Source organism: Ostrinia nubilalis, chromosome 13, assembly GCF_963855985.1.
Source record: "Ostrinia nubilalis chromosome 13, ilOstNubi1.1, whole genome shotgun sequence".
Classification (NCBI taxonomy): Eukaryota; Metazoa; Arthropoda; class Insecta; order Lepidoptera; family Crambidae; genus Ostrinia; species Ostrinia nubilalis.
This window is the reverse complement of record NC_087100.1, coordinates 6,321,617-6,344,825: the sequence shown is the minus strand read 5'-3', so window position 1 is coordinate 6,344,825 and position 23,209 is coordinate 6,321,617. Positions and strand designations below refer to the sequence as shown.

Here is a 23,209-nt window from a genome sequence, read left to right as displayed (position 1 = left end):
TTCGCTCACCAGCAGCAGCACCTCGAGGCGCGCGACGCGGTCGTGCAGCGCGGACAGCGCGGCGGCGTACTCGCGGTGCGCGTCCCGCAGCGAGCCGCTCCACCACTCCTCGCGCGCGCGTGCATAGTACATGTTGTTCGCTCACCAGCAGCAGCACCTCGAGGCGCGCGACGCGGTCGTGCAGCGCGGACAGCGCGGCGGCGTACTCGCGGTGCGCGTCCCGCAGCGAGCCGCTCCACCACTCCTCGCGCGCGCGTGCATAGTACATGTTGTTCGCTCACCAGCAGCAGCACCTCGAGGCGCGCGACGCGGTCGTGCAGCGCGGACAGCGCGGCGGCGTACTCGCGGTGCGCGTCCCGCAGCGAGCCGCTCCACCACTCCTCGCGCGCGCGTGCATAGTACATGTTGTTCGCTCACCAGCAGCAGCACCTCGAGGCGCGCGACGCGGTCGTGCAGCGCGGACAGCGCGGCGGCGTACTCGCGGTGCGCGTCCCGCAGCGAGCCGCTCCACCACTCCTCGCGCGCGCGCACCATCGCGCGTGTGCGCCGCCACTCCCGCAGTGCACGCCGGGCCTAAGGTAAACAACAATTATTCATTTATTTCACTTATTCAAGTCTTAAAAATGAATTTGGGTATGACCAGGCATGTTTATCTCCCCAAGCAGGCATCGAAAACAAAAAACGCGCGGCGGCCTCACCGGCATGGCTAATCCGTAACGAATTCACGAGCGAGCAGTGACAGATCACTGAATAGGATTACGCCCGTATTCACAAACGACACTTGCTTAAGTGAAGCAGCAAATCGAACGCACAGCGTTGAATAGAGCTTTGATATTGGTTCGTGTGTCACCCTGTGCGTTCAAGCGCACTGTGAGACTTCATAGTAATGTTTGTGAATACGGTATTTGGAATCGTTATCGGCGCAAACGCAGGTCAGGACCTACCTTGTCGTACTTCCTCTGCGCGCGGTGCGCGGCGTCGAGGTGGTCTGACGGAGCACGCACGGAGCACCAGGAACGCAGCCGCCCGCTGATCTGCTCGCTGCTGGCGCCACCGGCTTCCATGCCCACCAGCTGTAATAAATTATACGTGAAGGTTACTGTGTACAACGTCACGGGCTCACGGTGTGCGAGGAAAATGAGCAGTGATAAGACACGTAGCGAGCTCTTTACTCTTCTTAAACCTTGCTGCGCTACACCGTTTCCTTCCACTAGAGCTGCGCGGTATTATGCTTAACAAACACAAACTTAGCACATTCTTCATGAGAAAACAGCCTTCCCGCACAGTGCACAGAAAAGACCAGATCAAGACCACAGCAAGGGCGCAGTTAAGCTTTCAAATAGAACGCGTACTTAACGCGCTAGCCTGTTATTGTGTGTTGTGCGGATATTTTGTGTCAAACAGCGCTGGCGCTAACAGTACGCAACGCTATTAATGTTATAATAACGCAGCGTTAGGGACGCGTTCTATTGGCGACATCGCTCGACTACTGTGGTGAGCCCAGTCGTGACATATTAGCTTAGTACGAGGGGCTAATGGGACTATTAGTAATTTGTGCATTAAAATTACTAATAATTTTAAAAAAACCTTTATACAGTGTGAGTCACGTTAAAGTGTACATATGAAAATAGAAGAAACTAGACCTATTTTTATCGACAAAAAAGAGGTCAAAAATTTTTTGAGATTTTTTTTTATTTTTTTATAGAATTTTTTTTCTTCCAATTACTTATTGTAAAGAAAACGTAATAACTTTTAAACTAAGCGGTATATCCTGATAAAATAAAAATAGTAATAATGCTAAATAACAGGTGATACTAAAAAAATACATAAAATACACAAAAAATGCCAACAAATAATAAAAAATGATACTTTTTGAAAAAAATCTGCTTTTAAATTCGTGTTTTTTTGGTTATTTGATAAATTTCTCCAAAAAATGCCCCTATAACAGGTGGTTTTTATTACTTTGTATTATTTTCTATCGTATTATCTTTGTAAAACCAAAAATCGCATGTCTCTATCCCTATCACAACATTTGCTATGATCGTTTGAACAAAGGCCTGCCACAACATTATTCTCCGCTACAGGTAGAGACAATTTTAATTTTAACTAAAATGCTTATTTTACTTCGAAATCTTTTGTTTTTATTTGAAATCTAACTTGTCTTTATCAAAATTACAAATCTAGTAGTCCAGTCATTATAGTAAGTTCACCTCGGAATTCGAGATACCCAGCTGTAAGTCTGTAAATACGTGTATATTGACACCCTAAAAGTTGTCTCAAAACCTACATATGGTAGGGTGTAAGCAACTATTAAATTTCAAGGTCAACGGTCACAAAAATCGGTTTTTTGCGCTTTTTTTAGAAATATCTCATTTCCTGTGGGTTTTTTGCTATTTGTATTTATTATCAATATTGTAGAATACTAAATTCTCTACAAATTTTGTTTAAAAACTTTTTTTATACGGTGAACCGTTTTCGAGATAGAGGGCGGAGAGCGCGCGGTCACTGCATCACTTCAGGTCTACTTAAGCGGTTTAGATTTTTCATACAAAAGGATTTTCCCGCTAATTCCTGTGGGAATTTCGGGAATTCCTTGTTGTAACTAAGCTTTGAGTTTACTAAGGTACCTACATGCCAAATTTCAAGCGTCTAACTTCCGTTAAGCGTTTAGATTTTTCATACAAAAGGATTTTCCCGCTAATTCCTGTTCCCGTGGGAATTCCTAAGTATACTATAACCTGCCCAGGTGTATGAAGAATAATTGTACCAAGTTTCGTTAAAATCCGTCAAGTAGTTTTTGTTTCTATAAGGAACATACAGACGGACAGAATTCTATACATGAAATATATTTTCAAAATAACTATCAGGGGGTGATTAGTGATCGATACTGATGCCAAAAATGCAATCAGTAAAATTTTTGTCTGTCTGTCTGTCCGTCTGTATGTTCCTTATAGAAACAAAAACTACTCGACGGATTTTAACGAAACTTGGTACAATTATTCTTCATACACCTGGGCAGGTTATAGTTTACTTAGGAATTCCCACGGGAACAGGAATTAGCGGGAAAATCCTTTTGTATGAAAAATCTAAACGCTTAACGGAAGTTAGACGCTTGAAATTTGGCATGTAGGTACCTTAGTAAACTTAAAGCTTATTTACAACAAGTAATTACCGAAATTCCCACGGGAATTAGCGGAAAAATCCTTTTGTATGAAAAACCTAAACCGCTTAAGTTGACCTGAAGTGATGCAGTGACCGCGCGCTCTCCGCCCTCTATCTCGAAAACGGTTCACCGTATAAAAAAAATTTTTAAACAAAATTTGTAGAGAATTTAGTATTCTACAATATTGATAATAAATACAAATAGCAAAAAACCCATAGGAAATGAGATATTTCCAAAAAAAGCGCAAAAAACCGATTTTTGTGACCTTTGACCTTAAAATTTAATAGTTGCTTACACCCTACCATATGTAGGTTTTGAGACAACTTTTAGGGTGTCAATATACAAGTATTTACAGACTTACAGCTGGGTATCTCTAATTCCGAGATTCTTACCTAATTTAAGCTTAAATGACTGGACTATAGAGCCATTTTCAGTTTCGTTGTTAACGAAGCGTTGAATGGCGCGCCCCGAGAGGCTTAGTTCAAACGATCATTGCAAACGTTGTGATAGGGATAGAGATATGCGTTTTTTGGTTTTACGAAGGTAATACGATAGAGAATAATACAAAGTAATAAAAACCACCGGTTATAGGGGCATTTTTTGGAGAAATTTATCAAATAACCAAAAAAATACTAATTTAAAAGCAATTTTTTTTCAAAAAGTCTCATTTTTTATTATTTGTGAGCCGTTTTTGTGTATTTTATGTATTTTTTTAGTATCGCCTGTTATTTAGCATTATTACTATTTTTATTTTATCAGGATATACCGCTTAGTTTAAAAGTTATTACGTTTTCTTTACAATAAGTAATTGGAAGAAAAAAAATTCTGTAAAAAATTAAAAAAAAATCTCAAAAAAATTTTGACCACTTTTTTGTCGATAAAAATAGGTCTAGTTTCATCTATTTTCATATGTACACTTTAACGTGACTCACACTGTAGAAGCTTGCTCCGGACGTATAAAAAGCTATTAACGTTACCGAGATCACGGTAATACTATCTATACAGTATTCCAACTCGGCCATATTTTTGAAATAAATGTCAACAGCCCCGCGGTACGTCACGGTATGACAACATGCGATAGGGCTGCTCACCTACAGTACCCATTCTAATTACATCTGTCTACTTAGAATTTCTATCTAGTTTTGTGATTGTATTTTTTTTTTATTTAGACAAACAAAATACTTTGTTAATGGAATAGGATAAAAATGTGTATTGTTTTGTGATTAGTAGATTTAATTAAAAAAAAAATATACTAAAATAATTTTGAATCTACTAATCATAATGAGTACTTAATGACCTGTTTACTTTAATTTCAGGCGGGTGAAATCATTGGCAAAAGCTGGTTTTATAGGTACAATATATTATAATTTTCATTTCAATTTGAAATTGTCTGAAAATGACCATTTCTGACAGTTAATGATTAGTTTTTGTCAAATTTGACCGTAAATGACGATCAGTCAAATTCAATCACCTTAGTCATTTTCAACATTAGGCCATCAACCTTCGTTCGGCACATTCGCGACACCCCTAATTTTTTCATCTCGACCACGTCCCGAGATTTGAAATTCGAAGGAAAGCTCGCGTTTCGTCGGTTTATATGAAGTTACAATACTGTATGATAATATTACCGTGACGTTACCGAGTTCGATAAATTATGTAATATATCATGTTACCTCTTGCAGCAGCGCGCGCATGTCGTTGATGTCGGGGTGGCGCGCGGGCGCGGGCTCGGCGGCGCGCTCCTCCTGCTCCTCGCTCTGCTGCCGCCGCGCGCGCTCGCGACCCGCCCTGCAGACAGAATACAACGTTAAGGTAACGCAATAAGATTCAATTTACAATAAACACAGCAGGCAGGCCTCCCTCTAGCTAGGTGGACCGACGATCTGGTAAAGGTCGCGGGAGGTGCCTGGATGGATGATGGGGAGGCCTTTGTCCAACAGTGGACGTCTTTCGGATGAAACGAACGAACAATATTATTAGTTACTTTCGTTACCCAGTAACGAAACGAAATGTAACTTAAATTATTGTGGAATGAGAAAGCCTCGTTGGTGACCAGTCAAGGCAAAACACTGGATCTCTACAATGTTTTGACGTTATATTACGGACTTAGGTGACACAGCACTCTTATCAACCCGGAATAATATCCGTTCCAACTCGAGGCGGTCAGTATTCTTTGTATGAAACTGAAATCTGCACCGTAAACACCTTGCCTCGCGGTTGACAGCGCGGCGAAAGGCGATACGGTGTCCTTGTCCGGGTTGATAAGTGTGCAGTGACTTTTAGGTCAAACTTGGCCACGCCCCTTGGCCTGCCACTCACCTCTCCTCCCGCTCGCGGTCGGCGGCCAGCGACTGGCGGATGAGGTGCGCCACCTCGCTGTTGTCGGGGTCCTTCTCGCGCCCGATCAGGAACTTCACCGGGCCCGACGTGTTGCGAAGCACTGACGCTGCGTACGCTTGCGTCACGCCCACCTGGGAAAAACACATTGAAATTCGTATTATGTATAACGCTGGCAACTATTTACGCCAAGCAAGATGACATGATTCTATGACCATTTGACTACGAAATGATCGCATTCGAAGTCAAGCGCTATTCAGTACGACACGGATGCCTGCGCGAATGCCCTTAACAGACGGTAAAGGGGTAGACGGGCGTTTTCAAGGCGAGAGTGAATAGGCACTTACAGGGCAGATGTACCATCCTAGACTGCATCTCACCTAACACCAGGTGCGATTGCGGTCAAATACCTGCCTTGTCTAGCATAAAAAAAGGGCGGGGCTTATTCACAAATGTGTTATTTTATAAGCATGCTTCGTAACATGACCAATTAGTCTCTTGGCGATATAACCCCCCACTAAGCTGAAAGTTCAGACGAAATATAATAAATATCACTCACCAAACTTTTGCCATCCACTTCGATAATCTGGTCGTTGACCTGTATTCGACCGTCTCTGGCGGCCGCTCCGCTCTCAGTGATTGTTTTCACGAATATACCGAGCTTTTCGAGACCAGCGTCCGCTCCCACACCCATTCCTGTAAAAAATATTGGGTAAAGTAGAGAAACACTAACCCTAATTACCTTCTTTAAAAAAATATTTTAGTTATCCGAAAAATAAATCAATCTCGCTGCTATGGTATACCGACGCATTATTACTATTATACATGCTACATAAGCTGTCGGAATACTACAAAGACACAACTAAACCCATTTCTTATAAAATGATCTCGCAAGGTGGTCGGTCTCTTATGCTGGCGCCACACATTGAGTATAATATAATCGGTCCAGTCTTGGATGCAATACACCAATGTGTAGATTAGTCTTGGTCAGATACTGGACATAAACGTAGCATTGAATCGGTTTTTTGGACACGATCAAAGGCGAGGGAAGTGAAGGACGTAGGCAGGCGGACCCCTTCCCTAACCTTATTTTTTGCTAAAAGGTATTGGAGCCAATTTATGACCGCATACCTTGGATACAATAATTGGAAATTTAATTTGTAACCGTAGTTTAGATATGTCATAAGCCAATGGCGAGTACGAGTGCTGCAATAGGTATGTAATGTAGTATACAGGTTTTAAATGCTTTCTTTAACACTCACCAATGATAGACAGCCCCAGTCCGTCAGCGCCCTTGATCAGGTCGACGGGGAACACGTGCATCTTCTCGACGCGCTTCTCCAGCTCGTACTCGGCCGACGCGGCCACCGGGTCCACGTCTTCGTTGCGGCGGTCGTACTCGCGCACCGAGTGCGTGGAGAATACGCGCATTGGCTCCGTGCTGCGGGGGTAAGGAAACACTTTAATATTATATAGAATAGCATAGGTCTGTGTCAAAATCGTGTCAAACAAAAGCCTAATAACAACGTAATTTTCCGGGTTCTACTACCGGAACGGTAGGGATTTTTGGTTCTAACTCCCTTTAATCTAACTGTATTATTGTAATTTTTTATTTGTGTTTGAACCAAAATATTTCTTCATTCTTTTTTTCTAGTCTAGAACGTGGAGTATCTGATTTTTTTCCGTATTTTGATCGAAGATTTGGTTACGTAGACGCTTAGTTTTGATCACATACCTGAATTTAACTCTCGAGCTTTTCTTAACAAATACTGGCGGGTAATAATCGTCGTCTTCAACTTCTTCGATAGGCGGAAGTCCTTCGACCTAGAAATGAAATAAATTGTAAGGTGATTACAAAAGCAAACTCTAACAAATCATGATCGCAATTTGTGTCGCAAGTCACTGTTAAAACGCCGAAATTGTATTTACAATTTCACTCGCATCAAGCCTCGTCAGCTACTAATTAATAATCATATAAAATACTAATGTCTGTAAATAGCTAAGAATTAAGAAAATATGCTACTTTGTGACTACACATCGCAGCGCGTCGCTGTCGGTGTTCCGAATAAATTAAATTTAAAATTTACGCCAGGCGATTGGCTTGCGTACACAATATTTGACAGTCGAGAAGCAGGCATCGCACCTCCGTATAGAAGTGTCCATCCTCGAAGTAATGTATGCCGTTTTCCTCTGCAAGCTCGCGCAGCGGCTGCGGCGGGTAGTGGTCGAACACCGTGCCCTCGTCGCGCTCGGGCTCGCGCTCGTGCTCGCGCTCGGGCTCGGGCGCGCGCTCGGGCTCGGCTCGAGCCTCGGCCGGAAGCTTGCGGTCGCCGCCCGCCATGCCGTTGTCCGCTTCGAGGGACACGAACTCGTAGCTCTCGTCCACTGACTGCATACTGGGGACGCAACGACAGGTGTAATAGCGACCGTTCTTTTCGTGATCGGTGATTACTAGCATAGATAATATACATTTTAAACTAGGTACATACAATCTAAAATCATCAACTGTGGCGTAAATTAGGAGGGTTGGAAAACCACAAATACATGACAATAGGGTGACCTCACTAGTTAGTTGGCTTACCTAATAAGCTGCCAAAATGCGAATCTTATTTATTTTTATTTCACGACTAAGCCCATGATAAATAAAATGTCTTGGAAATACCGACTCAACAGTATCAACTATCCGATTCTGTACATTTTAGGCACGAACATCACATGATTGTGTAAATAGCGACATAATATAAAACATGGTGTGCTGGTGATACTCACCTCTCGTAGGAGAGTACGGACTGGTAGCTGTCGTTGAGCGAGACGCCGTTGTCGTGCGGCAGCGTGTGCGGCGACAGCATGGCGGCGATCTCCTGCGCCTGCTCGTCCGACAGCAGAGCTTCTTGTCTGCAAGTTGCAACCCACCAGTCACCACACGCTTAGCATTATCAGAGTAAATACAAATGAGGTAGGTCATCTTCATAGAAACGCCGAGCGCGGTTTGTATGTGAGCGCGCGCCAATACGTATGCGGCGCGCACGCACACACTGACAAAATTCGGCGCAACATCCCGCTAATACACACGCTAAATTGGCGCGCGCTCACATACAAACCGCGCTCGATGCGTTTCTATGAAGATGACCTACTCATTTGTATTTACTCTGGCACTATACCCAAGCCTGTCTCCAGATAACTAGAGGATCGTGAACATGGCTTGAAGAGCGATATAAAATTTTGACAAATACCTCCCCATTATAAATGGCAAATGACTCGGTATCAAGAATTATAGTAACGTATTCTAACATTCTGAGAAAAGTAAATAGAAAACGAAGGAAAACTTATCTAAAATAATAAAAGTAGAAACAAGCGAACAAGATGACAAATAAGTATTTAGCACAAACTAGCTAGAATATAAAGTAAGGTAGCCAAACTTAAGCTATGAACTCACGTTAGGACGGTTTTCACGGTTGATTACACTAAACTTGACATAATAAAAAATTCAAGATCAAAATCGTAAACAAACTATATCGTGCGTTCGTAGCTTTAGATGGTTTGAAAATGCCAATAAAATAGCTTACCGAAGTTTTTTCTCCAAAATACTGCAAATGTGATCAGATCAGGTAATAATGAAGCGTTGTGCGGACAGGCAGCATGCAAATAATAAAAAAATACGATTAAAAGAAATAAAGCTAATAGAGACATACTCAAAAACGGCTACATTGTTATTTGAGTATGTCATCGGTCAAATACGAGTGAAACAACACACATGCACTACAAAGGAAAGATGTTGCTACATAGATTTTTATTGCAACATACAGAACAGAGCTATTAAATCCGTACACATTACACAGTCCGTGCATAAATGCAGTTTTTGTTCGATTTGTAAGTGGAACGTGGATGTGAATTCATTTTTTTTTGTTGAAATAACGTAGCATAAGGATCGAGAAGTGGTCAAGTATAGCGGAATATACATTGGTAGCGTAAAGCGTTACCTGGAGCTGAGGAGGATCTCGGCCTCGTCGGGCGTCATGCTGTCGGGCTGCTTGTCGTCCCAGCGCGGCTCGGCGTCGGCCGCGTCGGCGCCGCGCGGCTCCCCCGACGCGTTGTCCGCCTCCGACACGCTCCATTGGCTGGTGGTCGACTTGTCGAGCACCTCTATGGAGCCCTGGCTCGCTTCGCTCACCACTACGCCCGAGTCCTGCAGGCGAGATGTTACAAATTAAAGCTGTACAAAGTACGTTCGAGGCTATGCCGGTTAGTTACTAACGAGAATCATCAGAAGGAATAAAGGAGGTTACTTTGCCGAACCCTTGATATTTTTCCCCATTGCGCGACTCAAAGGCATTCTGTGTATGTTTATGCAATCACATCACAATTTAAAATAGTAAGAACTTATGACAAAGTTCAAAATATGTTTGACTGCAATACTTTAATGAACATGATAAGTAAAATTTTATAAAAAAAATAAAACCGACTCCAAAAAACCTACACTAAAACGTAGAAAAATAATTACTAATTACCTACTTATTTATTAGGACGAATTATTAATATTTATGTAGGTATACCATGATTGATACTTCTGGAGTCGGTGCCAAGATTATGAAACATGTAAAGTTTGCCTGCACCGACTCCAAAAGTATCAATCATGGTATACCTACATAAATATTAATAATTCGTCCTAATAAATAAGTAGGTAATTAGTAATTATTTTTCTACGTTTTAGTGTAGGGTCAGGGAGGCAACAGTGACTCACTTTTTTTTCGAAGCTTAATAAAAATAGATATCGCTTTAATATTGGCCTAAAATTTGCTCACATTTTAGATACACTATTGAACTGTAACTGAGCACTCATGATTCTACATTATTTACTACTTATGTCATAGTAGGAACCTAAAACAAAAAAATGATAATTGAGCCACTGTGGACTACTAGGTGTACACACTGACTCACTACCGTGGTACACAGTATTAACGTGGTACGGCAGTATTTATATGAAAAGAAAATGCCCATTCCGCGTAGTTTTTTATTAGAAATAATAACAAAACTGCAAAAGCTATTCTTATTATAATCAACAATTCAACACGACTCTTAGTACTTTTATTGCTACCTATAAGATCTTAAGTCATCTCAATCTCTTCGTTATTTATTTCTTCCCTATTTTTCTGTCGGTTTTTTCCGTGGTATTCTGTAAATAAAAAACAAAATTCGATTTAAAGTTATAAAAATATTGAATTCGTATAAAGTATTAAAATTGAGTCACTGTGTACTTCTACGCCATTTTGTAAATATTTGATCAAAAAAACCAAGATGTAAAACAAATTAGTCAAAATTCGGATTAAAGACAATTGATACAAGACCTACTATCCGATAAATATAACGGCTATTACCTATAGCAACAAACAAAGATATGAAAACAATCGAAACTCACCTTAGAATGTAATTTAGTGGGCGCGAAAACAAAAAACATTCCCTCACCCTTCCGCACGGCACTTGACCGGCGAGCAAACTGGTTTAAACGTGTTCGGGTACCAAGACCTTTGAATCGGTAAAAGAGACAAATATATATTCCTATGCCTTCAGGTCGAAACATGACTGAGCCACTGTAGCCGACCGAGTCACTGTTGCCTCCTTGACCCTAGGTTTTTTGGAGTCGGTTTTATTTTTTTTATAAAATTTTACTTATTTCTTGCTTTTTAGTTAACTAATTATTACCTTGATGTTACCACTGAAGGTAGGCAGTACACTGAGACCAAAAAAAAATGGTTCATAATCGGCGGAGATATTGCGTATAAAAAAGTTCATCCCCAATTTTCCACCCTTGGGGGTGAAATATTTTCTTCAAATTCGCATGAAACCACCCTTTTGATAATACCTATTCAACAAAAAAATAATCGTTCAAATTGGTTTATAATCGGCGGAGATATTGCGTATAAAAAAGTTCATCCCCAATTTTCCACCCTTGGGGGTTGTTTTTTTTATTATTAAATTTAAATGGGACCACCCTTGAGGTATTACCTATACGCCGAAAAAAAATTTGTTCAAATCGGTTCATAATTGGCGGAGTTATCGCGTAACAAACATAGAAAAAAAAAAAAAAAACATACGGGTCGAATTGAGAACCTCCTCCTTTTTTGAAGTCGGTTGAAAATGGTTCCCTTCAGAACCGTTGAGTTTGCGTGTGTGAACACGTCGCGTGTTCTTCATAAGTAACTTCCGCTTTACGGCTCTTTGCGAAAATTTGGTACAATTTGCTTAATCGGGACGCAGAAATCTTTTAAATTATGATGTTGATTTTAGCAATTCTTCAAATGACGATCTTAAACATACTATCATTGCCATCATCATCATTTCAGTCACAGGACATCCACTGTTGATGTTGAGTATAGGCCTACCCCAATGCTTCCCAGATTAGCCGGTTGGCAGCGGCCTGCATCCAGCCAGAGCCTTCCTAGGCCTCGATTGCGCTAATTTGTAATGTCTCCAGTACATTTGCGTTTCATCTCCAGTCGCGCGCGAATTGCGCTCCATATTCGTTCCAGCTAATGTGCAATTCGGTATCACGGTAAAGTTCACGCGCTACTTTGTTAGCGCGTGAACTTTACCTATACAAACAACAGGTTTATGCACTTTCCATTAAAAGTCCCAACACCTTATTTTAGAAACTAAAATTACTAAAACGCAGCAAAAGTTCGTCACGCGTTTTATTTGCGTTTGAGAAAAAGTAGCTTTTACATAAAATTGAAGTTGCGCTCCGATTACGTTTCAACTTCGTTTGAAACTTTGAACTAGCTGTGAAAACGGTACCGCGATCGATACGGATTTGTCAAAAAGCTGAATTTCGTTCGTCGTTCAATCCAAACCTTAACTAGGTCACATTTATAAGTAAGTAGAAAAGCACGTACCTGTTGCAAGACAGACAGCGTGTCGGGGTCGGAGCGCGCGCGCTCGGCGTCGCGGTGGTCGCGCGTGAGCGGCGGCGGCGGCTCGCGGTAGTCGGCGGGCCGCAGCCGCGCCACCACGCCGGGCGACGGCTCGTTGAAGCCGCCCTCGTCCGACACGCTGGAAGCGCGCGAGCCGCCGCGCACCGGCGTCTCCTCCGCCTCCGACGACTTGCGACCTCCGCCCACTGGAAAGCCACATGCCATGATGACAAAGTCAAAGTCAAAATTTCTTTATTTGTTTAGACTAATAAATAGTTCTTACAAATCGCCATTTTGCTCTTATGGAGCCTCTACATGTCTCATAATCTTTTTACCAACATTTGGCAAGTGCTGAGACATCAATAATATCATAAATATACAGGATGGAATTTTGTAATGCCACCTGGAGGGAAAGTACTCTTAATACTGTAGATAGAAAATTTTACTGAAAGAAAACATTCCTTTATTTTTTAAAAGAAAGAGAACTGCATTCCAAGCGTCCTATTTTGCTATCTTACGACTTCCTTATTTCAACTCTAACGTTTAGACGCCCAAAAGAAGAAAATATACAGGGTGGAATTTTGTAATGCCACCTGGAGGGAAAGTGCTCTTAATACTGTAGATAGAAAATTTTACTGAAAGAAAACATTCCTTTATTTTTGAAAAGAAAGAGAACTGCATTCAAAGATTTTCGAAAATTCACCACCAAACCATATAATTTTCTGTAAATAATTAAAATAATTTAAGATTCCATAGTTTTCCTTTCATTTGATTTATCAAGTTTGTTAGAGAGATTTCATCCTTATACTTAACCCTAACGATCGATGCAATAAAAAAAGGGTGTAATTTTTATCAAATTTTAGTTGGTTCGATTCTCGGGTGTGACAATCAAATTTTTAGAAATCTTTGAATGCAGTTCTATTTCTTTTTCTAAATTAAGGAATGTTTCCTTTGAGTAACATTTTCTATCTACCGTATTAGGAATACTTTCCCCCCAGGTGGCATTCAAAATTCCACCCTGTAGACTGGGCGATATTATTGATCTCTCCTAAACGACGCAGTAGGAAGTGATCAAACTAACTTTTACCGAGGACAGAAAAGGATCTATAAATTAATTATTTTGTCAAAATAAAATGAGTAATTGCATTGCAGTCTATCGACGAAGTAATGCAATTAATGATTCAATTACTGCGTAATATTAATTCATGTGCCTTAAATTAAATTAAATAATTGATGAATAATACGAAAACTTTATCAATAATTTGGATATAATTGAATGCTATTGTCAAATTTTATTTGCTTAATTAATTTTTATTGCCTCGTCTATACCTGTAGATGTACGCTGTATTCCTAAAGTACAATACCTGTCGTTTAATTTAATTCAATAATAGGTACATTAACGTTAATATGTATAGTTACTACCTTCTAAAAACCACATGATGAATGGACCATTAAATTAAAGTTTATTTTTCCCAAATTACTAGTTATTAATTGAGCATAAATATTTACGTTCTAATAATAATCCTTGCATACATTTAAGCCATGTTTATGGCATCCAGGATAATGCTCACTTCACCCATCACTTTAGTTAAGGAAGTGGTTCGTAATCGTAGTGCAGCAAATTATTAATTTCGGCTACTGAAATAGTTATTTTTAAAAGCACTTTAACTACACGGCATCGCGGTAAACGCGGCGTACATTCATAAATACCTCACAATATTACTCATAGTGAACCTAAATTTTGATAGCATGTACATAATGATTCTAATGTATAATGTTATCTTATTTTTGTTGGTATTTGCATCCTTAAATAGTTGCAGACCCTTATCCTAACACTCTGCTAAAAGATTCCAGTTGGAACTTAGGCCGGAGGAGCATTATAGATGGCTTATGCAAAACATGAATTTGCAATAACCGTTGCACGGAACGATCACGCGATCCCGCCTCAGCGAGAGCGAGTCGTATGCTCATATCCATCCACTTTACTAATTAATGCTTGGCCACACTCGACCGGAACGTTATTAGAAATTAGGTTTGCACTACTGAAACAAGCGCCGTACAAACACAACGGGACCATTATTGTGTATTATCGCATAATAGGTAATTCTAGTAATTAATGTTCTTCATGTTTCAAATTATCTTGAACTTATACGTGCTTATTATGAGATAGTGATAATAGCACGTGAGCCATGCAGTTTGTGTTTGTTAGTCTTTACAACAAGTAACAAAACACAATTAATCACCTATATTCAAAACCCTACTGCGTCTTTTAGGTGGATCTAGGATCCCTCAGCCACATTTAACAAGGAAACCAATGTATTTTAATTCAGCGGAGTGGTTAAACCTCAAATGATAAGATTAATAAGAACGACCTTCCCAAATAGACAACGTCAGAGTCATATTCTTAGTACGTTGCTGACAATAACGTGGAAAAAACTAATGAAATCGGATGAAATTAAGATGAATATGAAATAAAGTCATTATTTTTGCATGCAATATCTCTGTTGTATAATTAGTTCGAATAATTTGATGACTCTTTTTATTGTTTTAGTGGATTTTACATACGGTATAATGTGCATCATGATTAATTTAGAGACTTGATCACGACATTTTCACCAACGCAATGAAAATTGAGCTTAACTCCAACAAGATAAAATTAATAGTAAAACAGATGCTGTGTGTGATTAAGATTATGGATTCTTTGTTTAACATAAAATAAATAACTCGTCCTAAATGGCGTCTGTTTGTGTGACAAAATTTCAAACATATTTTATATCTTTCAGATATCTTCATAATGTCTACTCTATAGCTAAAACAACCCACAAAATATTAATAAATTTTCGATTTGTTATTCTAAAAAAATAGACGTTTCCAATCTCCATACGAAACGGCAATTTTATATTTGAACAGCCCTAGCACCTGTTTACGCAATAAACTTTATTTACCGGACACCCTGTAATAGTAACACGGTTACCAGTATTTTAAATGGGTTAACAACACTGTAAACCGGCCATGTGTTAAAAAGGCGTAAAACTCGAGCGACTCATGCAAGAAAACTGTAACGGCGAGCGAGCCATTAAGCTTAGTATTTGAGAAGGTGGCACTAACCGAGGCAGCATCCACAGAGACGCATGTCGGGCGAGCGCGCGCGGGCCGGCCGGCGCGAGTCATCACCGCATGCACCACTGTCGCCAGGCCCTACACCCTGCACACTCACGCGCACCTTCAACTCCAAGCGTCCTATTTTGCTATCTTACGACTTCCTTTTTTCAACTCTAACGTTTAGACGCCCAAAAGAAGAAAAATACAACAGAAGTAAATTGTAAATGTACTGAAATACATAACATGTTAAGTGAAAGTAAAACTCTTGACAGTAACGATTCTATTCATAACGTAAACAAGAGACAGATAACTTGGCAAAGTTGCTACGCGACGAATTTATTTGTATTCTAAAATACCAGACAAGATTACTAACATGGTGTAGGCAGGTCACGTTTCAATTCAGGCAGTAGAGGTCAATTATTTTGGACTAGAGAAAAAACAACACACGTTGATTCTCAGAACCGACTGTACATCTACACGGATTTTGATTGCTCATTGTAAAGGAAACATATTTGATGGACGTTCTTCACAGAAAGAAATGTGTGAAGTTATGTCTCACACTAAAATGAAACGAAAATATAGAAACTGAAAAATGAATAGCTTAAGGTCGACATATTTGCATCAAAAAATAATTTGCATAGACTCACAAACTTCCAACACTGTAGTCCAATGAAGTTGAGAGTTTATTTTGATGTTTTGTTAACATTCCAAAGAAAATTATCTTACACGGGAGAGAGACGCACACACGCGTATGAATGTAAACAGAACCGTCTTAGAGTCGACACAGATACAGTTACACGTCTTGAACGAACAATGCAGTTGTTAAAACGGATGTCCCAGTTAATGATGCGAAATAAAGGAATAAATGAAAGGGAGCGCATGCGCGCAGGACGACGTCGCTCGGGTTACTGCGTCGCGACGGCGGAGGCGGCGCCGGAGCATCTAAATCGGGATCGACTCGCTACTCTCACGACGACTCAAATACCTTGACTTCCTCAATATTACATTGAACCCGTCGACCACGAGACCGCCAAGCGTACGTCAATCGCCGCCCACTGAACTTCTTAGGATCATTTACTTCCCACGATAAATTGATACAACGCGAACTTCATAAAAGATAGTGCTTTTATATTCCAAATTTCCAACAAACCAAAACAACCTTATCCCACTCGACTTAGGAAGCTTTTTCAAATATTGTGCTTTATGTGATCCTTTGAATCCTACTATGGATCAGTAAAGTTGATTAGTCTAAGTATGTTAGTTTCAAAACCTAACCGATATATTAATATTACTTTACTGTTTTCGTTGTTATACCAGCAAAGTCAATGTGTCATGTTATTAATACAATCCATGATAGTTCTACGATAATACTGTTCCCTTTAAAATACATTTATTAGATAAAATAAGAAACCAGATAAGAAATTACGTAGACCTTCGTGTTCGAAAACAATAATTTAGCATGTTTATTACATGGCAGATAATAATTTAATATTGAAATGGTACATACCCGGCGAAGGTGAAGTGTGGAGCGACGGAGGAGGCGAAGAATACACATGGTGATGCACAGGAGAAGCTAGCGGCGACGCTAGCGGCGAGCGCGTAGCTTCGTCCGCCTCCGTAACTCCTACAGGCGATTCGGGCGTCGACGAACGTCGTTTTGATTTTTCTTCCCATTCTGCATCATACTGTACCGCCTCATAACCATCATCATCCAAGCTCACAGTGTCTGATGGCTTCGGTGAAGTATCCGTCACATGGTATTGCTCTGGACTCAGTGAATCAGGTTGATCACGATCACTGCCGTCTCTTGTTTCGTGGTCTCCGTAAGTTTGTGATGGAGTTGGGGACTTAGGCGATCCGTTGTTCGGAGACTCACTTGCTTCTGTATCCTTGTCTAAGACATCTGACGTCAGATCGATCGGTTGATCTTGAGGAGATGGTGATTTGGAATGGTCGTCTCTTAAATTATCGTCTTCTCGCGACGTTGGGAATAAGGGAGACTTTGGTGATCTTGGTGGGGGTGACGGTGGCGATTTCTTATATCTAGGAGCGGGATCTACCGCAGATGGCACTTGCGCCGGAGGTGTTGGTGTAGGTGATTTCCATTCATTTGATTTGGATACAGAATTTGGAGAATGTAAATAATCACTCATTTTATTAGTCAATAATTCGTCTTTTTGTTTAGATACATCATTTTCAACTTCTGGCGATCTTGATGATCTAATTTTTGGGTAAACTTTTTCACTAAATTCTTGTGACGTCTCTGGATTTGTTTTTGTAGGAGAACTTACTATATTATCTCTTCTTATTGCCGGAGATGGTATTTCTGACCTAGCAGTAGGTGACACTAAATTATTGGATCTAGTTAAGGGCGACACTGAAGCTAAATTTTTTACAGGACTAGGAGACTTTGCACTAGGTAAACTTCTACTGACTAAATTAGAAGGAAGAGTAGTCGGACGTTCAACTTGAGAATCACCAGCACAGGGGGATAGGGGCGGTGAGTAAACTCGTGAGGGAACTACATATTTGTCAGTTGCTTCCGGCGATTTCCTGTCTTGATAACCACTCGTATATCTAGAATCCCTTGGTTCATGCTCATGACGCGTTTGCCGATTTTTATTAAAATGAGCAGTCCAATTTCTTTGCTTTTCTATGAGTTCTTTATTAAATCGTCTATCTGGTTTTTCCGGCTTGGGCAAAACGCTGGGTTTCGCAGGTTTAGGTGGCGGTTGGGTTGCACCATTGGCCAGTCGGTCGCCGTTGACGGCCGGCGCCGCAGTGGGCGTGGGCGTGATGATGCGCCGCGGGGGACTCACGGAGCCGGCCGAACTGGAGCGCGACCGCGCGGGCGCCGCCGGAGGGACGCCCCGCGTGCCGGCGAAACTTGCTGCTGCAGATGGTGACTTTTCAATTCTGAAGCCACGATTCTCTTCTCCTAACTTCTCAAAAAGAGCCCTTGCGGTATTGAACCTCGCCAGATGGCTCTCGGTCCGGACCACCGTCACGTCGGTACCGCGCATCTCTTCTTCCTCTTTCGACGGCATTCCTTGAAATATATTTGCAATTTTCGAAACTTTAGTGCCTGAGTGTCTCTTCTTACAGTCCTCCATGCTATCCGGGTACGCCCGTTTTAATCCAATCTGAAATAGGAATTTCTTAATGTGAATAAGCGTACACAGTCATGTATTCAAAATAATAAATGGAACGCGGTATAAGTAAACTAAAGATAAATCCGATAAGCGATGTGCGAAGTACGCACGCGGCGCAGGTGTAGCGCGCTCGGGGCGGGCACTGGCGCGGCGCGACTCGGCCCTACTTGATATTGTTCTCCACGTAATTTAGCTTGAGATAGCGATAGCGCTGATAACGATACGTTCTTATTAAAACGCGCAAGTGCAAACCTAACATTCAAATAAAAAAATCTAAGAGATTAACGCCCAATAACTTATTGTCAGTAAAAATCTTCACGATTAATCATCATTATTGTCTTATCTACAAAATTACCAACACGAGTAATTATTATTATTATAACGTTTTAGATACTACACAAATATAACAACTGTTAGAGTATTAGGTGCTAGGTATAATAGAAGTAAACGATGTTAAAGATTCAATTGCGAAGGTAAATAAAACTTTGCACTATATTATTTATATGCACATATTTTATTATAAGTATACATGGAGCTACGTAGATAGATAAGATTTCACAGATAAGAACTCAATCAGTAATTACCGGGTACGTTACCTACACTTTCATTGTTTCAGTATTAATTGTTTAAGGCGATCAATTATATTTGCTTCATTTATTTCACGATGATGAAATATTTTGTAGTAGTTTTTACGTTTTTATTTCTGAGGTGTAAAACAGTGGCCAACCAGTGCCAAATAGCTCAAAAATGTGTGACAGACCTATCTCAGGAAAATTGTAGTGCGTTTGAAGTTTTAACGCAAAACTCCGTTGTATTTGGTTGCTGTCCAAGCTGTCAAATGTCGACCAACCCAGGGAATCCAGGTAATATGAGCATATATTATTTTAAAGCCTGTTTTGTGGACAATTAATAACAGTATAATACAATACAATTTAAATCAAATTAATAGTTATGCTATACTTTCCGGGAGACTTGTGTCATAGATAGGTACATAGTAACAAGTAAAAAGAACAAGACATAAGGACATACATTACATTACACATAAAAATAATGCTACCATTTAATTCGGTAATTATTGATATTAAATATGCTCACAGAAGACAAAATGTTTATAAACCAAAGTAATGCACTTGATCGATTAACTATACTGCTTTAGTTCTAAAGCATACAATAATAATTTATTAGTCTTATAATTCATCGGCATGCATTACAGAATTGAACACACATTATACTTTTTACAAAATTTCCGATTTGTTTTTAATCATTCGTTGAAATTACAGAAATGTTGCTTGGAATTATACTTTGTTAACAAAAAACATGAATAATACCCGCCTATTGATAACGGACGTAATTTTTTCTCTGTAACTATCATGACGTCGGTGAAGTACACGTTCAATTTACACTTTAAGATTTGAGTTTAGGAGTTATAAAATAGCAATATTTAAAATCTCTACCGATTAAATTATTTTGGAATTACTTGGAGTATCAATTTTCATGGACGTTTGTGACTATTCAGAGGAGGTGTGATTTATTTATAGGTGATCAAATGAAACTAATATAATAATTTAACTGGAGTCCACTTTGATCACCCAGGTCAACTTATCCATTGGTGATCAAAGTGGTATACACCAGTCCTGGGTAAATAAATTTACACGTGCGTATTTTCTTTTTAGGAGAACATTCTCAGCTTCTTAACTTTGAAATACAATAGTTTTAGTCACACATTAGCAAAAACAATGATGTTCTGTCAGTCAAGTTTACCATGTAAACTTTTAATCGGGACTAAACCGCGCCTCAGCTTTAACTAGCCATGCACTTCAATTACTTTTTAATTCTAGAACCTGAAACGGGATGCACAGCCCCTTCCAACTGCCTCCCGAATGGACTCTATGCTCCTGTACAATGTAAAGGTGACATGTTTACGGGAAGGTAAGCAAACACGTTCGCATTACAGTTCAAATTCAAAAAAGTTACTTTAACTAAGTATAGCTTAGTGCATTTATGAAAATGTTTACTTTCTGAATTTACCTACACAGGTGTTTCTGTTCAGACGAAAAAGGGAACAGAATATTTGGACAAATGTGGAGAACTGATGCGAGCGAAATGACTTGTGGTAATTTAGTGTAATATGTACTTATATTAGATAGTAATTTGATAGTAATGCATTACTACTTTCGTCATATTTTGCATTAGGTAACTACTCTTTATTATATTCGACACAGTAACGTGAAATGGTATGACAATAAAACACCAATAACATAAACTATATTTTTCAATGACTTACATACCTGGACAGGCATCATTGAGCTTTTATATTCGGTTGTTACTGGACAGTTACAATTTAATTATATTTAAATTTATTTAGGTAACTTTTCACATAGTTTTGTGATAATACTATAAACAAATCATAAAGGATCTTATTTTTGAACCCAACATAATCTGGGTTTGTTTTAAACCTCAATTATTAAAATAGATGGATAAGTACAATATTTTACTGATGTAATTTTATATCCCTTTTTAATTGTTTTTTCGCATTCACTAATAAAATAACAATAATTTTACACATAAAACCACTCAAATGTCAGAAAGACGTGTGTCAATACACAAGATAAACATAAAAAACAAAACCAAACCACTAAAGACTACAATAAGATTTAACGAAAGAGGGATGAACTTATTTTAACTAAAGATTATACATAATCAGCTTTGCACTTCACTGATCTGCAACGTCTGGGTAATCAGAAAGTTGAATTTGACCCATTCCCAAGTGCTAAAATTTTGATTGCAAAGCTTGTTAATTTACCTATATCTATTGTGACTTGGGTCTGTAACATTTATTCGACAGGTGCACTATCTCTATGCGGGTGGTTACGCAATTGAACAAAATTATTATCTCACCAGTTCAAGATATCCAAAGAGGCAAGACTCGGAATTTGTGTGGTAACGTGTTGGTTGCATATTACAGCCTGCAGTCGACATAGAGCCGAACTAGAAGCCACGGTAAACAGAGGCGTGACGTTACACTGTACCGCGAATGGAGACTATGAACCGCTACAGTGCGACGATGGAGTATGCTGGTGCGCCCAGCCGAAGACGGGCCAGCCTACAGCCGGACCGGTCCAGGAAACAGACATGAGGAATCTTCCATGCTGTGAGTGATATTCCAACCCTCAATATGAATAACTCAAATGATATTTTCGTATAAGAATTATAAAATGGAAATTAAAAATGTTGCTCTATTACAGATAGCTCGACAGTGACTGGAGAGCAATATTTACGACGATGCGAAAGTATAGTCCATTCGATAGCCACCGTGCATCGAGAGCAGTCTGAGCACGGGACTGTCTTTTTAGGAAATCCGGTTACGTTCTGTGACTATGACGGTAGCTACGGACCATTCCAAATTACTAATAGCATGTAAGTATAATATAGTATACTTAGTAAAAGTATCTGAGAGAAGGACCGATCCGAAAACACGGACATTGTTAGAGAGTTGGGAGGAAGTAGCTCCACAGATCCGCCAGACGAGAACTCGTCAGTTTTAATGGAAAATGTTCACCCTTGACTTAACATAATTAACTTATTACAGCGCCTACTGCACCGGACGAGGTGGAGAAATTTTGGGATCGTGGCAGGTTATGTCAAGCGAAATGAGTGGCATGAATTGCAGTAAGTAAAATGAAGCATTCATTTAATTAATACTGTTCAGAGACAGGTCGTCTAGATAGAGGATCGGATTTTTAAATGACTTGTGTTATAGTGAGGTTAAAATGCAGTGATGTTAGTCGGTAGATGTTCACTCTTACTCGCATTTGAGATGGAAGCCGTACCGTTAGCATCGTACATTCGCATTTTATCACGTCACGTCGTCGCCGACCTGTTGGCGGAGGCGACCGTGACCCTGTTTTTGATACCGCATCAGGGCTATTACTGGACTTATTAAGGTTTTGGGACAAAAACCTTAAATAACTAATTATTAAAATTTTCATAGTAAAATTAAAATTCTTTATTTGCTTAAAAAATAGGGTAAATACATAAGGTGATGGTATTTTAACAAAAGTGCAGTCCTATTTAGCCGATTTTCAGTTAGCATGCAAATTACAATTGATTATAAAATAATGTCGATTGATATTAGGTACACAATTATTATATTAATATTGATTCTGATTTTCGGTAATAAATTGTATTGTTATTTTAAGTTTCTGAATTTTGGATCGAGTTTACTACGAGTAAATCTGAATAATTGTGCGAACATACTAATTTTCGCGTAAATAGATTCTAAACAAATAATGTTGCAAGTAAATTAAAACAGGAGTAAGTGGGTAAACTACATTTATGATGATAACACGTCTTGTACGATAATCGAATTGACAACCCTAACAGGTTCACCCATTCCACTCGACCAGTTGGAATGCGGAGATCGCGACACTTGACCGTTTAAATTAATTTATGAAGAAAAGATAATCATATTCAACACTTTCGAGATGCAAATGAAGCATTGTTTTTGAATGCAACAACAAAAACTTACATAAGAAACCAAAATTTTT

General features: G+C 39.7%; 1 protein-coding gene across 1 annotated transcript; it reads right to left on the bottom strand.

Moving 5' to 3' along the window:
* Nucleotides 1-5: 5 nt before the first annotated feature.
* Nucleotides 6-21,621, bottom strand: LOC135077249 (serine/arginine repetitive matrix protein 1). Its single transcript, XM_063971787.1, has 15 exons — nt 20,951-21,621; nt 17,018-18,653; nt 12,391-12,614; nt 9,481-9,686; nt 9,067-9,087; nt 8,270-8,395; nt 7,644-7,896; nt 7,236-7,324; nt 6,763-6,941; nt 6,060-6,196; nt 5,483-5,634; nt 4,837-4,951; nt 945-1,073; nt 418-573; nt 6-377 (listed from the first exon to the last, which is right to left on the bottom strand). Exons 1-15 carry the CDS (start codon nt 20,963-20,965, stop codon nt 6-8), a joined length of 3,810 nt encoding a protein of 1,269 aa, XP_063827857.1. The 5' UTR covers nt 20,966-21,621.
* Nucleotides 21,622-23,209: the final 1,588 nt, after the last annotated feature.

Excerpts from the sequence above, each read along its gene's own strand:
- LOC135077249 (XM_063971787.1), bottom strand. Across the intron at positions 9,088-9,480 it reads GAGATCCTCCTCAGCTCCAG|TATTTTGGAGAAAAAACTTC; the intron begins GTAACGCTTTAC and ends TCACATTTGCAG. Across the intron at positions 4,952-5,482 it reads GACCGCGAGCGGGAGGAGAG|GGCGGGTCGCGAGCGCGCGC; the intron begins GTGAGTGGCAGG and ends TTCTGTCTGCAG.